The sequence below is a fragment of the Bufo bufo genome, chromosome 5, assembly GCF_905171765.1.
Source record: "Bufo bufo chromosome 5, aBufBuf1.1, whole genome shotgun sequence".
NCBI classification, from domain to species: domain Eukaryota; kingdom Metazoa; phylum Chordata; class Amphibia; order Anura; family Bufonidae; genus Bufo; species Bufo bufo.
This window is the reverse complement of record NC_053393.1, coordinates 2,581,797-2,596,371: the sequence shown is the minus strand read 5'-3', so window position 1 is coordinate 2,596,371 and position 14,575 is coordinate 2,581,797. Positions and strand designations below refer to the sequence as shown.

At 48.6% G+C, this 14,575-nt stretch overlaps 1 protein-coding gene across 3 annotated transcripts in view; it reads right to left on the bottom strand.

The window, feature by feature from the left end:
* Positions 1-2,160: 2,160 nt before the first annotated feature.
* ADCK5 (aarF domain containing kinase 5) overlaps positions 2,161-14,575 on the bottom strand; it is a 54,884-nt gene continuing 42,469 nt past the window's right edge. For 2 of the 3 annotated variants that reach the window (XM_040434151.1, XM_040434149.1), the window contains 11 exons: positions 14,329-14,529; positions 13,715-13,855; positions 13,521-13,634; positions 12,666-12,797; positions 11,494-11,577; positions 11,127-11,208; positions 10,926-11,004; positions 10,751-10,842; positions 3,634-3,883; positions 3,302-3,403; positions 2,161-2,486 (listed from right to left, as the gene is read on the bottom strand). In XM_040434151.1, the coding sequence (XP_040290085.1) occupies positions 2,381-2,486; positions 3,302-3,403; positions 3,634-3,883; positions 10,751-10,842; positions 10,926-11,004; positions 11,127-11,208; positions 11,494-11,577; positions 12,666-12,797; positions 13,521-13,634; positions 13,715-13,855; positions 14,329-14,529 (1,383 nt within the window). In that variant the 3' untranslated portion in view covers positions 2,161-2,380. The remainder of the gene's footprint in view (positions 2,487-3,301; positions 3,404-3,633; positions 3,884-10,750; positions 10,843-10,925; positions 11,005-11,126; positions 11,209-11,493; positions 11,578-12,665; positions 12,798-13,520; positions 13,635-13,714; positions 13,856-14,328; positions 14,530-14,575) is intronic. The other variant, XM_040434152.1, reaches the window with a different exon arrangement.

Here is a 14,575-nt window from a genome sequence, read left to right as displayed (position 1 = left end):
TTCCACAGTTTTGGTCTCATGTCCTCAGACAGTTCTCTTCTCTTTCAGTTCTTCAGGCTGATATTTCCCACAGTTTTGGTCCTCACGTCCTCAGGCAGTTCTCTTCTCTTTCTGTTCTCCATACTTATATTTCCCACAGTTTTGGTTCTCGTGTCCTCAGGCAGTTCTCTTCTCTGTGCTGATATTTCCCACAGTTTTGGTTCTCGTGTCCTCAGGCAGTTCTCTTGTCTGTGCTGATATTTCCCACAGTTTTGGTTCTCGTGTCCTCAGGCAGTTCTCTTCTCTGTGCTGATATTTCCCACAGTTTTGGTTCTCGTGTCCTCAGGCAGTTCTCTTCTCTGTGCTGATATTTCCCACAGTTTTGGTTCTCGTGTCCTCAGGCAGTTCTCTTCTCTGTGCTGATATTTCCCACAGTTTTGGTTCTCGTGTCCTCAGGCAGTTCTCTTCTCTGTGCTGATATTTCCCACAGTTTTGGTTCTCGTGTCCTCAGGCAGTTCTCTTCTCTGTGCTGATATTTCCCACAGTTTTGGTTCTCGTGTCCTCAGGCAGTTCTCTTCTCTGTGCTGATATTTCCCACAGTTTTGGTTCTCGTGTCCTCAGACAGTTCTCTTCTCTGTGCTGATATTTCCCACAGTCTTGGTCCTCGTGTTCTCAGGCAGTTCTCTTCTCTGTGCTGATATTTCCCACAGTTTTGGTTCTCGTGTTCTCAGGCAGTTCTCTTCTCCTCTTTCTGTTCTCCATGCTGATATTTCCCACAGTTTTGGTTCTCGTGTTCTCAGGCAGTTCTCTTCTCCTCTTTCTGTTCTCCATGCTGATATTTCCCACAGTTTTGGTTCTCGTGTCCTCAGGCAGTTCTCTTCTCTGTGCTGATATTTACCACAGTTTTGGTCCTCGTGTTCTCAGGCAGTTCTCTTCTCTGTGCTGATATTTACCACAGTTTTGGTCCTCGTGTTCTCAGACAGTTCTCTTTTCTGTGCTGATATGTCCCACAGTTTTGGTTCTCGTGTTCTCAGGCAGTTCTCTTCTCTGTGCTGATATTTCCCACAGTTTTGGTCCTCGTGTTCTCAGGCAGTTCTCTTCTCCTCTTTCTGTTCTCCATGCTGATATTTCCCACAGTTTTGGTTCTCGTGTTCTCAGGCAGTTCTCTTCTCTGTGCTGATATTTCCCACAGTTTTGGTTCTCGTGTTCTCAGGCAGTTCTCTTCTCCTCTTTCTGTTCTCCATGCTGATATTTCCCACAGTTTTGGTTCTCGTGTCCTCAGGCAGTTCTCTTCTCTGTGCTGATATTTACCACAGTTTTGGTCCTCGTGTTCTCAGGCAGTTCTCTTCTCTGTGCTGATATTTACCACAGTTTTGGTCCTCGTGTTCTCAGACAGTTCTCTTTTCTGTGCTGATATTTCCCACAGTTTTGGTCCTCGTGTTCTCAGGCAGTTCTCTTCTTCATGCTGATATTTCCCACAGTTTTGGTTCTCGTGTCCTCAGGCAGTTCTCTTCTCTGTGCTGATATTTCCCACAGTTTTGGTTCTCGTGTTCTCAGGCAGTTCTCTTCTCTGTGCTGATATTTCCCACAGTTTTGGTTCTCGTGTCCTCAGACAGTTCTCTTCTCTGTGCTGATATTTCCCACAGTTGTGGTCCTTACGCCCTCAGACAGTTCTCTTCTCCTCTTTCTGTTCTCCATGCTTAGTGTGGCACACAGACACAATGACTTCTCCCCTCTTTATCTGGTTTCAGGTGTGATTTTTATATTGCCCACACCTGGTACTTGCCGCAGGTGAGTGTGAACGAGCATCTCAGGCTTCAAACAAAGTTGTCTACCCACAATTTTGAAAATGTGCCAACAATTTTTGTCCAGCCCATATTTGGAGTTTTGTGTGAAATTATGTCAGATTTCCTTTTTTTCTCATTTTTTATTTTTTTTGTGTTGGTCCAGTACACACAAAGGAAATAAACATGTGTATAATAAAACATGAGTAATTGCAATAATTTTCTGGAAAAATTTGTGGGATGGCCATGACTGTACATAACTCTTTTTTGCTCCATCCCCCCAATCTACAGGAGACTAGAACTTAAGGGGCAGAGATTAAACTTTCCTGAAGTACGGTCATGGCCCCCCCCCCCCCCCCCCCCCCGCTCTTCTCGTATGAACTGCATGATGATATAATACAGTGAATTGTTTATTGCTCCATCTAGGGATCGGGCTGTGCCACGACAGGACATCCGCTCTTCGGCCTTCACATTGTCCTGTTTTCATCCAGAGCCCCTTTTGACACTGAAGATATAGAGAAAGAACTTGTTTGTGGCACTTTAGCGAATGATCCCCCTACTTCTTGGTCCAGGCCACCACTGCACAGAAGTCCTCAGTGCCTCTTCCCCAATAATGTCTATGCCTGAAGGAACTGCTGAATCTGCTCATTGTCAGCTAGAAAGTCAAAGTGAATCAGGAGGCGGATGATGAAGAATGTGAATCGCTGCATGAGGCTGTCCCACCTGCGCAAATACAAAGTGACACATGAGCAGAAGGGCACATTACCTGCAATCTCAACACCTGCAGAAACTCAGAACTCGACTTTGCTGAAGAGACTGTAACCAGGGGCAGCAGGACAGCTCACTCCGACAGCAGAATAACATTCAACTGGCCACAAAGTCTACTACCCTGCATATGTGGTTTCTGGCAGAGCAAAGGGCCCAAAGCAGAAGCAGCCACACCCATGAGGATCAACACTACGCAAGCTTCACTGCAGCCCTGCCCATGAGGAACAACACTTTACAGGATTCTCTGCAGCCCCACCCATGAGGTTCACACTCCACAGGAAAATCTGAAGCCCCACCCACGAGGTTCACACTCCACAGGAGACTCTGCAGCCCCGCCCATTAGGTTCAACACTCCACAGGAGGCACTGCAGCTCCGCCCATGATGTTCAACACTCCACAGGAGGCACTGCAGCTCCGCCCATGAGGTTCAACACTCCACAGGAGGCACTGCAGGCCTGCCTATAACATTCAATACTACACAAGAGACTCTGCCCATGAGGCTCTGTAATACACAGGATGATCAGCAGCCATGTCCATGTTGAGCTGTGTATTACAGAGCCTATCAAGAGGTCTCACAGACCACACACAGGATAATCTGCAGATCCTCCAATGAGTCCTGCTATTACACAAGACTTGCTAGACAACATAGTACAGGATCTTCATTAAAACGCCTATGATGGTACTGATTATAGGATTAAGCACTGCCCAGGCACCATGCCCTGCTCACCTGGCCAATAATACTCTGCACAGTTATTAAGGTTGAAACTCACCTCAAAGCCACCTCAAACTTTAGATGTTCCCACATCACGGCAACCCATCGCATTATTCCAGAGGAATTCTGCTTTGCTAGACGCCTCCACGCTCGCACCGCACTGAAGCAAGAATACAAATATTAATCTTGTGCATGTATGGTGGTGGTGGTGGTAAACCAACACAGTAATAAATCTCTGAACTCATTCTATATAATAAAATGTACTCAGTACCCAAACCTGCTCTATATTTCTCCTGCCTCAGAAAAGGCGCTATGCCTCTGGCCCTAACCCATATAACACTGTGCACATCACAGATACCAGGTGTTACCAGTACATACTGCAATCCTCACCTGTGGGCCATGAGAAGATAGCGGTCAGCCGGAGCCCCCAGTCCAATGTTAAGAGCACGAACAGTGTTGAGGTTTCTGAAGACAAGCAGCATTGGGCGCGGTATCGCACGAAGGACTCGCATGATATCATCAAAGTGCTCCTTGGCCATCTCCTGCATGTACTGCGTCTCTTCCAGAGTCAGTACATTGCCCAGGGTTCCAGTAAGTGACAGGGGGCGCTGCAGGAGGATTTCACAGAACAGTAGGTAATCTTCAGGGGGAGACAAGAAGATTTTAGTTTACTATTCTTAATAAAGACAACGCTTGGTTCTAGATGTAGAGAGACGCAGCACAAGGTCAGCTCTGACATGCTAAGTTTGGACCCTTCTCAGATACCACTACCAGATCATATCACGGTGCACACAGGTTCCCATACGTCCTACCAGCAGCCCAATAATGGAGGCATTTCTGGAAGGAGGGATGGAACATTTACATAGTAATTAATTCTAATTAAACACCCCCCACAGAATAGAGACGGGTGGAGAGCAGGGCCTCTCTGTGCCTCGCTCCTGTGTTTGTCTCCTTCAGCTGCAGGGACCGTGACATTCCTCTCAGCTACGAGTATACTAGGTGCCATCAATGCCACCCTCGGGAGCCTACTGAGGGGCAATCACTTGTAATATGGGTGAAGGTCTTTGTGCTGGTTTATCTGAAGGAGATGAGGGAGTCTATATCCAACTTATCCAGGATTAAGTCACTTTCCTTCAAGCCGAAGAGGACATGGATGTTGAGAAATGCAGAGGTTGCTAAGATCCACCTGGTCATTGGACCAAGATGTTGATAAACGGGAAGCTGCAGCGTCCACTGCTAGGTGGGCTAGGGCCTTCAAAGTGGATGACTTACTTAAAGGGATTGTCTGCTTTTTTATATTGATGACCTGTCCTAAGGAGAAGTCATTAATACCAGATTGGCGGGGGTCCGATTCCCGGCACCCCCGCCGATCTCTTCATTATTTACCTGCTCACCGTCGCAACCGCAGCAGTGATCAGTGTAATTACAACTAAATAGGAAGAAGCCACGCCACTGAAGAGAATGGGATGGCGGAGCTGAAATTACACGGCTCACCGCTGCAATGTCCAAAAGTGAGCAGATAAACAGTGAAGAGAAGGCAGCCCGGTGTAGGACCCCTGCCACTCTGATAGGTCATCAATATGGAGAAAAAAAGCGGACAACCCCTTTAATAAGGCAATGATGGCGGAATGGGAACATCCTGAAAAGGTTTAAGATCATATACTCTATTATAGAAGAGCATTTCAACCGACGCCCCGAAACTCTCTTGCCGTACGGTGGTTCCTTCTGATACATGTTAAACTTAGTGGACCCCATGAACAGAGGGGCTGATAGTGCCCTCCGGAAACGCTAACTCTGTTCAGGGTTCATGTTGCCTACAGTGAGGTAGCTAGATTCCTCAGGAAGACCCTCCTTCACATAGGTGGCACCTTGGTTTCATTCAGACAGGTTAAGGTGGCTTCCAAAGCTATGGCCTTATCCACTGCAGACAAACATTATGGCTAAAACTCTGCATAGCAGGTAATACCTCCAAGTACAATCTGTGTGGGCTCCCTTACGAGCCGAGCAGGAAATTTGGGTCCAAGATGAACAAGCTCACAGAAGAGCCAACAGACAAACAAAGGCAAATCCCTTCCACAGTCCTTATGTGGCCATCAAGGTCAATACAGAAAGTGCAGATCTCCATAAAGATCCAGCAACCCTCGGGGAGTTGCTAGATGCACCCAGTGCTCTCTCTCCATGAGAACTTGTCCCCATGGTGGTGCCATCTAAAGGACAGGAGGTACTTTGTCAGCCACACTGCACTCTGTTGACCACTGATGCATCCCAACTAGGTTGAGGAGCCCATCTGGACAGAATTCCTGTGAGGGGCAACTGGAATGTTCAGGAGGGGCTGTTTTTATCCAGAGCTCAGAGCAATAGCCGTCCCATACTTTGCCCCCACATTCAGGGAAGAGCAGTCAGGATCTGGTCGGACAACATGACTTTTATCTTATACATCAACAAACATCGACTTCTCAAGGAAGTGGGCATGATCTTGTCCTGGGCAGAACCTTTCCCATCTGTCTGCAGTTCACATTGAGGGGACTCTCATACAGTATGTTGTAGCAGATCATCTGAGTCTAGGGGACTCAGTTCCAGGAGGGTGGTCTCTGAATCCAGAGATCTTCTGTCAGATCGCTCCAGAGATACAGGGTGGCCCATGAAAAGTAGTATGGGCCACCAGAAAAGATGCAGAAAGGGGTCCCCGTCCAGGTCATCTTTGGGCAGGTCGGATTCTGTTGACTGATGCTGCGGGCATCTCTTCAGCAGCGATGCTGTGGATGGCGTTTGTGATGTTCTCCTTGACTTCATCTGGGAGATGTGGATTGTTAGCGGACACTTTCTGGTTCAAATTTCCCCACAGATAAAAATCACATGAGGACAAGTCTGGAGAACGTGGCGGCCATAACCCCTTGGTCACAGCTCGCCCCTCCGTAAACAGTTTATGAACCTGTCTAGTGCAAGCCGTATCAGCCGACAGAATCCGACCTGCCCAAAGATGCAGAGACCTGAACGGGGACCACTTTCTGCATCTTTTCTGACTTGTAGGTAATTAAAGAAAAACAATCCACTTGCTTGTTTATCTGGTCATACTATCACTGGAGGCGGGTTACCTTTTCGTGGCGCACCCTGTAGATCTCATAGCTACAAGGCCTTATGTCAGGTTGGATAAATTCTCCCTTTATTGGGAGGACAATCCCTTGGCAGTGGATGCTCTTGTCCATTGAGTGAACGTTCAAGCTGGCCTATGATTTCCCTCCAGTTAACATGATGCCAAAGGTACCAATGAATACCAGGCAAAACCTGGGCACAGTAACTGCTATCATATGGTTTGGGCCAAAGAGGTCACCCAGCAGTATTAGAGACATCCCCCAGTGCAGAAGCTGATATCTCGCAGGTCTGCCCAGATCTGAAGAGATTCCACCTGACAGCATGGAGACTGACCAGCCCCTATTGCAATCTAGAGGGTTATTATCTGTTGCTTTCTTGAGAACGGTATCTCGTGAGCTATGCCAGAATGAAGAGAATCTTCACAGCTTGGTGCGAGCGAGGAGTGGACTGCCTCAATCCTCCACGCAGTAAGATTCTGGACTTCCAGTAGGATGGCCTCAACAAAGCTCAGTATCAACACTCAAGGTCCAGATCTCAGCCTTATCTGCTGCCTTGCTTAGACCCTTAGCCTGCGACCCTCTAGTTATAAGGACTCGTAGTCCTCAAGCCTATCCCCCAGAGAGATTTATCTACGGCCATAAAGGGCCAGTGTGAAGCTCCATTTGAACCTCTTGAGGAGGTTGACCTCAGACACCGATCCAGAGAACGGTGTAATGAGCAAATTTCTAAATTGCTTCACTTAAAAAAATGTGCCTGCATCCACCTGAAATAAGCTGTAAAGTTATGGCCACCTAATTTGTAGTCCACTGGCTGTTGTCAGGCAAGATCTGTCCTTAGTAACAGAGAGACAGAAGACCATACACAGGAAGTGGGGGCGTGGTCAGAGCTAGCGGACATCCTGTGCCTGTTAAAAGAGCCGTTTCTACACTGCTTCTGATCACAGGCGCCTCCTGTGTCCTCCTTATCAGTTCTGTGAGCTCCAGCAGACATCAGCAGCCAGAGCTGAAAACAAACATAGTGGGAAGTAAGGGAAAGGATGTCACAGCAGTACAGTGCTGGCAGATTCCACAGAAGGAAGATGCCCCCTGCTTCTGAGAGAAATGCACCTAACGGTGCAGCTGAAGAAGGGGATTAGGGAAGCCTTTAAAAAGACCTGTTCCTTCACGGTTATGATAGTACAATGAAGCACAGCCATCATCCAAACTTTTTGTTGAAAACTCAGGTACGCTTTAAAAATGACCTTTATTAGCCGTCACTTCAGCCAACAGGAAAGCAGAGCTGCAGGCTCTTTCATCATCTGAACCCTATACTCCGTTCCTGACGCATTACGCGAGAAACATGGAATGAATCTCAGCAGCACCTTAGGTCCCATCTTTGCCTACACTTAACCAGGTTATTTCCCTTTGTCTATGACATCCAAACCCTTCTGCTTAGGAGATGAAATTACAAACCCTTGACATTGCTAAATGCTTAAAAGTCTACTTAAGGAGAACCCAGAGATTCAGGAAGGATTATATTTTTGTAGCCAGAAGGGTTTAAAGGGGTTGTGTCACTTCAGTGAATAGTATTTATTATGTAGAGAAAGTTAATACAAGGCACTTACTAATGTATTGTGATTCTCCATATTGCTTCCTTTGCTGGCTGGATTCATTTTCCCATCACCTAATCTCCATGGTTACGACCACCCTGTAATCCATCAGAGGTGGCCGTGCTTGCACAATATAGAAAATACCACCACCCTATGTGCGCTCCCACGGTCCCGGCCAACAGAAAGACCGGCGCTTTTTCTTATAGTGTGCAAGCACGACCACCTCTGATGGATTGGAGGGTGGATGGAAAAATGAATCCAGCCAGCAAACGAAGCAATATGGACAATCACAATACATTAGTGTCTTGTATTAACTTTCTCTACTAATGCCACTTACTGAAGTTAGAGGACCCCTTTAAGGTCTCAAAACCTAACTAGAGTAGGTGGATTAAAAAAGCAATTTCTCTTTGTTTTTCATCCCAGGGTTTGGATCCACCCAGGTTTGTAAGAGCTCATTCTACTCAGTCAGAGAGGATGACACTGGATCAGATTTGTAATGGTCACTCTTGACGGTGTAGCTTTTCTGCCTGGATTTCCAGTAGTACTGAATTCCATTCCACCAGAGGACCCTCCCTTTGAGGATCCTTCTTGTTAATACCCTATTACTGTGCTTGTGGTATGATGTAAGGGAAGCATTGATTTCTAACTATCTGTTTTCCCTTAGTCCTAACAGCAGCACAAGCTTCCCTCCCTTCTTTATATTCTTGCTATTAACACATTGTCATATTGGGTTCAGTGGCCTTTAAGGAGGAGAAGGAGTGTTCAATTACAATTAATTACTATTTAATTAAATACACTGCTCAAAACAATAAAGGGAACACTTAAACAACACGATGTAACTCCAAGTCAATCCCACTTCTGTGACATCAAACTGTCCACTTAGGAAGCAACACTGAGTGACATCAATTTCACATGCTGTTGTGCAAATGGGATAGACAACAGGTGGAAATTATAGGCAATTAGCAAGACACCCCCAATAAAGGAGTGGTTCTGCAGGTGGTGACCACAGACCACTTCTCAGTTCCTATGCTTCCTGGCTGATGTTTTGGTCACTTTTGAATGCTGGCGGTGCTTTCACTCTAGTGGTAGCATGAGACGGAGTCTACAACCCCCACAAGTGGCTCAGGTAGTGCAGCTTATCCAGGATGGCACATCAATGCGAGCTGTGGCAAGAAGGTTTGCTGTGTCTGTCAGCGTAGTGTCCAGAGCATGGAGGCGCTACCAGGAGACAGGCCAGTACATCAGGAGACGTGGAGGAGGCCGTAGGAGGGCAACAACCCAGCAGCAGGACCGCTACCTCCGCCTTTGTGCAAGGAGGAACAGGAGGAGCACTGCCAGAGCCCTGCAAAATGACCTCCAGCAGGCCACAAATGTGCATGTGTCTGCTCAAACGGTCAGAAACAGACTCCATGAGGGTGATATGAGGGCCCGACGGCCACAGGTGGGGGTTGTGCTTACAGCCCAACACCGTGCAGGACGTTTGGCATTTGCCAGAGAACACCAAGATTGGCAAATTCGCCACTGGCGCCCTGTGCTCTTCACAGATGAAAGCAGGTTCACACTGAGCACATGTGACAGACGTGACAGAGTCTGGAGACGCCGTGGAGAACGTTCTGCTGCCTGCAACATCCTCCAGCATGACCAGTTTGGCAGTGGGTCAGTAATGGTGTGGGGTGGCATTTCTTCGGAGGGCCGCAGAGCCCTCCATGTGCTCGCCAGAGGTAGCCTGACTGCCATTAGGTACCGAGATGAGATCCTCAGACCCCTTGTGAGACCATATGCTGGTGTGGTTGGCCCTGGGTTCCTCCTAATGCAAGACAATGCTAGACCTCGTGTGGCTGGAGTGTGTCAGCAGTTCCTGCAAGACGAAGGCATTGATGCTATGGACTGGCCCGCCCGTTCCCCAGACCTGAATCCAATTGAGCACATCTGGGACATCATGTCTCGCTCTATCCACCAACGTCACGTTGCACCACAGACTGTCCAGGAGTTGGCAGATGCTTTAGTCCAGGTCTGGGAGGAGATCCCTCAGGAGACCGTCCGCCACCTCATCAGGAGCATGCACAGGCGTTGTAGGGAGGTCATACAGGCACGTGGAGGCCACACACACTACTGAGCCTCATTCTGACTTGTTTTAAGGACATTACATCAAAGTTGGATCAGCCTGTAGTGTGTTTTTCCACTTTAATTTTGAGGGTGACTCCAAATCCAGACCTCCATGGGTTAAAAAATTTGATTTCCATTTTTTTATTTTTGTGTGATTTTGTTGTCAGCACATTCAACTATGTAAAGAAGAAAGTATTTCAGAAGAATATTTAATTAACTCAGATCTAGGATGTGTTATTTTTGTGTTCCCTTTATTTTTTTGAGCAGTGTATTCCATCTGTCCTACTAGTACCCAGGGAAAGAAATACCCCCATTATTGTGCTGCTGTTAGGATTAAGGGAAAGCAGATTAATACTAGAAATCAACAAATCATCGGGTGAGACTAACCTGAGCAGCTCAGGGGATCCCAGGAAAGAGACTTCTAACCAGCCCCCGATCAGTGACTGTGACTACATGGCCACGGCTCAACACCGAGGATATGTGGCTGGAATTTCCCTTATATGTGATGTAAAGATTAATGCCCCCATTTGCTCCACCCAACCCCAGAGACAACGCTGTGCTCGACCACAACCCATATGGGACCCCGAACCAACAGAATGATTCAACTCATGGTACTCCCCTGCTACATTTCATCCCTACACTGAGCTGCCGTCAGAGGAGTGTTTTCACCAGCCAGTACCAGCTGAGAATATAATGGTCCGTCCAGTCACTTGCACCGACCTTTCACGCCGAGCTGAGCCGAGTACTCCTCCATACGCTGCCGATCCCGCAGTACAATAGACCTCCACAGTTTACAGAGTGCGGTGCGGTCCCTGCCAGACACAAGACGCACAGTGACACAATATACAGCAAGTGTACGACACATGGTAGACATCCAGCCGGGGCGATGGGTTACCTCTCACTCAGATTTTCATAGAGTCCATGATCTAGCAGGACCAGCCGAGCTTTCCCATCCGGACCCACATTTACCAGCACTGAAAACACAGGAAGGGGAAGCATAAATTTGGGCTGAGCCCCCCATTGTCATTGAACCTTCCCCTCAATCACCCAATCAACGCGTCAACGGGCAGGAAGCCACCAGCAGAATCTAACCTACCATTCCCAGGGTGGGGGTCGGCATGGATGAATCCTGTGAAGAAGATCTGCTCCGCAAAAACCTTAATCACCTTCTCAGCCACCTGGAAAAAAACACCAACGGATAAAGCAAAGACCCCGGACAGAGACAGAAGACCCCCACACAGAGAGGGGCAACAAGCTGGGGGGGAGACCACACAGGAGGCAACATACAGCAGGATAATCTGCATGATTACTGCAGGAGGACTGGAGGTATTGGGTGCTGTCCGCGTGAGATTCTCTGACCAGGTCAGGTGCGATTTACAGGAAACTGCAGTCTAAGGTGCGGCAGGAAACGGATGCCATGTCCCCCCCCCTCCATGCACATACATGACACAAGGGGCACTCACATCCTTCAGCTCCAGTCCCTGCTCCTTAATGCCCTCCACGCTGCTGACCTTGCAGCCCTCACAGTAGTCGGCCGTCAGGACCCGCTGTAAGAAGTAGAAGACAGAGATAGGTTCACACAGGAGGTCCACAGGCTGCTCCACCTGCACATATACCAGGAGGTCCACAGGCTGCTCCACCTGCACATATACTAGGAGGTCCACAGGCTGCTCCACCTGCACATATACCAGGAGGTCCACAGGCTGCTCCACCTGCACATATACCAGGAGGTCCACAGGCTGCTCCACCTGCACATATACCAGGAGGTCCACAGGCTGCTCCACCTGCACATGTACCAAGGGCTTCAGCTTACCAACACGGTGCATGGGGTATATAGTCCATGTAGGATTCTCACCTACGCAGGTTGAAGGGGATCCCTGAAGTAGGAGCACAATACATGTGTGGGTTCTCTGTCTCTTTAAAAGCAATGTTCTGGGTAGAGTGAAGCCTCCAGAGTCCAGACCTACTCCCGTTTCTAGGTTTCTCGGGTAAAGGCCCCATTAGCAGGAGCAGCTGGGCCGAGGCTGAGTAAGAACCCTGGTAGACTGGGCCCTGTCTGTCTGGACAAAGCCTGGAGGCTGCACACAAGCTGCTGCTTATTGTTTGTAAGATGGAAAGGGGATGTATACGGTTCAGTTAGCGCTTGAACAGGCAGGACTTTGTTTATCTCTTGTGTTATTTTGTATCTTGCAACTTGCACATACGCTGCCAACAAGAGCAGGAAAGGACTCGTGAAGATTTGAAGCCAGTCTGTCTCTATAAAGCCTGACCACTGAGCTACAACCCCCACCATATAAAGCTACGGTTCTGAGGGGGCAACGGGGGCTTACCTTACTGGTGTCATCCCAGTGCACTCTGGGTAATGGTTGGTTGTGGGAGAAGGGGTTATGGGGCTCTTCTCACCTTACTGGTGTAATCCCAGTGCACTCTGGGTAATGGTTGGATGTGGGGGGGGGGGGGGGGGGGTTATGGGGCTCTTCTCACCTTACTGGTGTAATCCCAGTGCACTCTGGGTAATGGTTGGATGTGGGGGGGGGGGGGGGGTTATGGGGCTCTTCTCACCTTACTGGTGTAATCCCAGTGCACTCTGGGTAATAATTGGTTGTGGGGGTAGGGGTTATGGGGCTCTCCTCACCTTGCTGGTGTAATCCCAGTACACACGAGGAATCAGCACATATGGCAGTTTTCGGAGGTCCTGTGCACAGCGCTCAGCATTCTGCCCTTCATTCTGGAAGTCCAGCTCCTGAGAGAGGGTGTGTTTCAGGTCCTGTATTGGAGGAGATACCCCAATTATCAGCAGTACTACATTTCTGGCCTGCTGGAGGTCATTTTGCAGGGCTCTGGCAGTGCTCCTCCTGTTCCTCCTTGCACAAAGGCGGAGGTAGCGGGCCTGCTGCTGGGTTGTTGCCCTCCTACGGCCTCCTCCACGTCTCCTGATGTACTGGCCTGTCTCCTGGTAGCGCCTCCATGCTCTGGACACTACGCTGACAGACACAGCAAACCTTCTTGCCACAGCTCGCATTGATGTGCCACCCTGGATAAGCTGCACTACCTGAGCCACTTGTGTGGGTTGTAGACTCCGTCTCATGCTACCACTAGAGTGAAAGCACCGCCAGCATTCAAAAGTGACCAAACATCAGCCAGGAAGCATAGGAACTGAGAAGTGGTCTGTGGTCACCACCTGCAGAACCACTCCTTTATTGGGGGTGTCTTGCTAATTGCCTATAATTTCCACCTGTTGTCGATCCCATTTGCACAACAGCATGTGAAATTGATTGTCACTCAGTGTTGCTTCCTAAGTGGACAGTTTGATGTCACAGAAGTGGGATTGACTTGGAGTTACATTGTGTTGTTTAAGTGTTCCCTTTATTGTTTTGAGCAGTGTATATACAGTGCTGCTGTATACAGAAGCTCCACAGAGAAATCTGGGGCACAAGGTACAGGGTTCGGGAGCCCACCCCATCATCTAGAGGAACAAGATGGAACCCACCTTTAGAACCCAGCTGAAGCCAAACTTGGGGTGCATGAACTCGATGAGTCGGAGGAGCCACTCTAAGGTTTTGATATCTCCATCAAATCTGTCCCGGAGATCAATGTACTGGACCTGGAGAGACAGAAGCGTGATCTAAGATGAAGCAGCTACACGGCACACACCCCGGAGGGGACAGCACTGCTACATCTCACCTTCACCGCCACCTCGGTGCCATCATGTAATGTCGCTCTGTGAACCTGCGCTAAGCTGGCCGCTGCCATCGGCTGATGGTTGAAGTGCAGGAAGAGACGCTCCGCTGGTTGTCCAAAATCTTCCAGAAGGATTTCATTCACCTGCAGGTACAACAACCCCCAACAATCACAACCACAACCTCCTACAAATGACACACAACCCTCGCTATGACAGCCTGATCCCGCTATACATGACTGCTATAGTCAGAAAGTATTCACTCCCCCCAAAAACTGTGACTGGGGAGAAGATTTATTACATAGCGAGACTCCGATCATGAAGCTGTGCAGCAAGGACACAATGTTAAGGTCACTGATGATGTCATACACCGTGCACCCATGTGACCTGAGTGAGCGGGAAAAGACTGGATGAAGGTGGAAGATGGACCCCACAAGACTGTAACTACTGCAGAAAGAGCAGCTTCTGTATACTGACATGTGGGGAGTGAATACTTATGCAGCTTTTTACAGCATGAACTACAAATCATAGAGTATTCTGTTAATGCTTGGGGGAAGGGGGGTACATACTTTTTACATGACTGATACGATGGTACTATGTCTTACACCCATGCTCGTACCTCGTTGGTCCTCCGTGGCAGCGCCTGGTCCTCCAGAACACGCAGAGTGCTGATATACTCGGGGGGAAGCAGGTGGTTGAAGGTGCAAAGACCTTGCCCCAGCTTGATATAGAGACCTCCATTTACTAACGCTCCATCCACCAATCTGTCTGCCGTCCGCTGGTGACACTGAGACATGATGGCTTCATGCAGAGGACTGTTCTACCCCAAGATGGACAACAAAACAACGACATCCTCAGTCCAATGC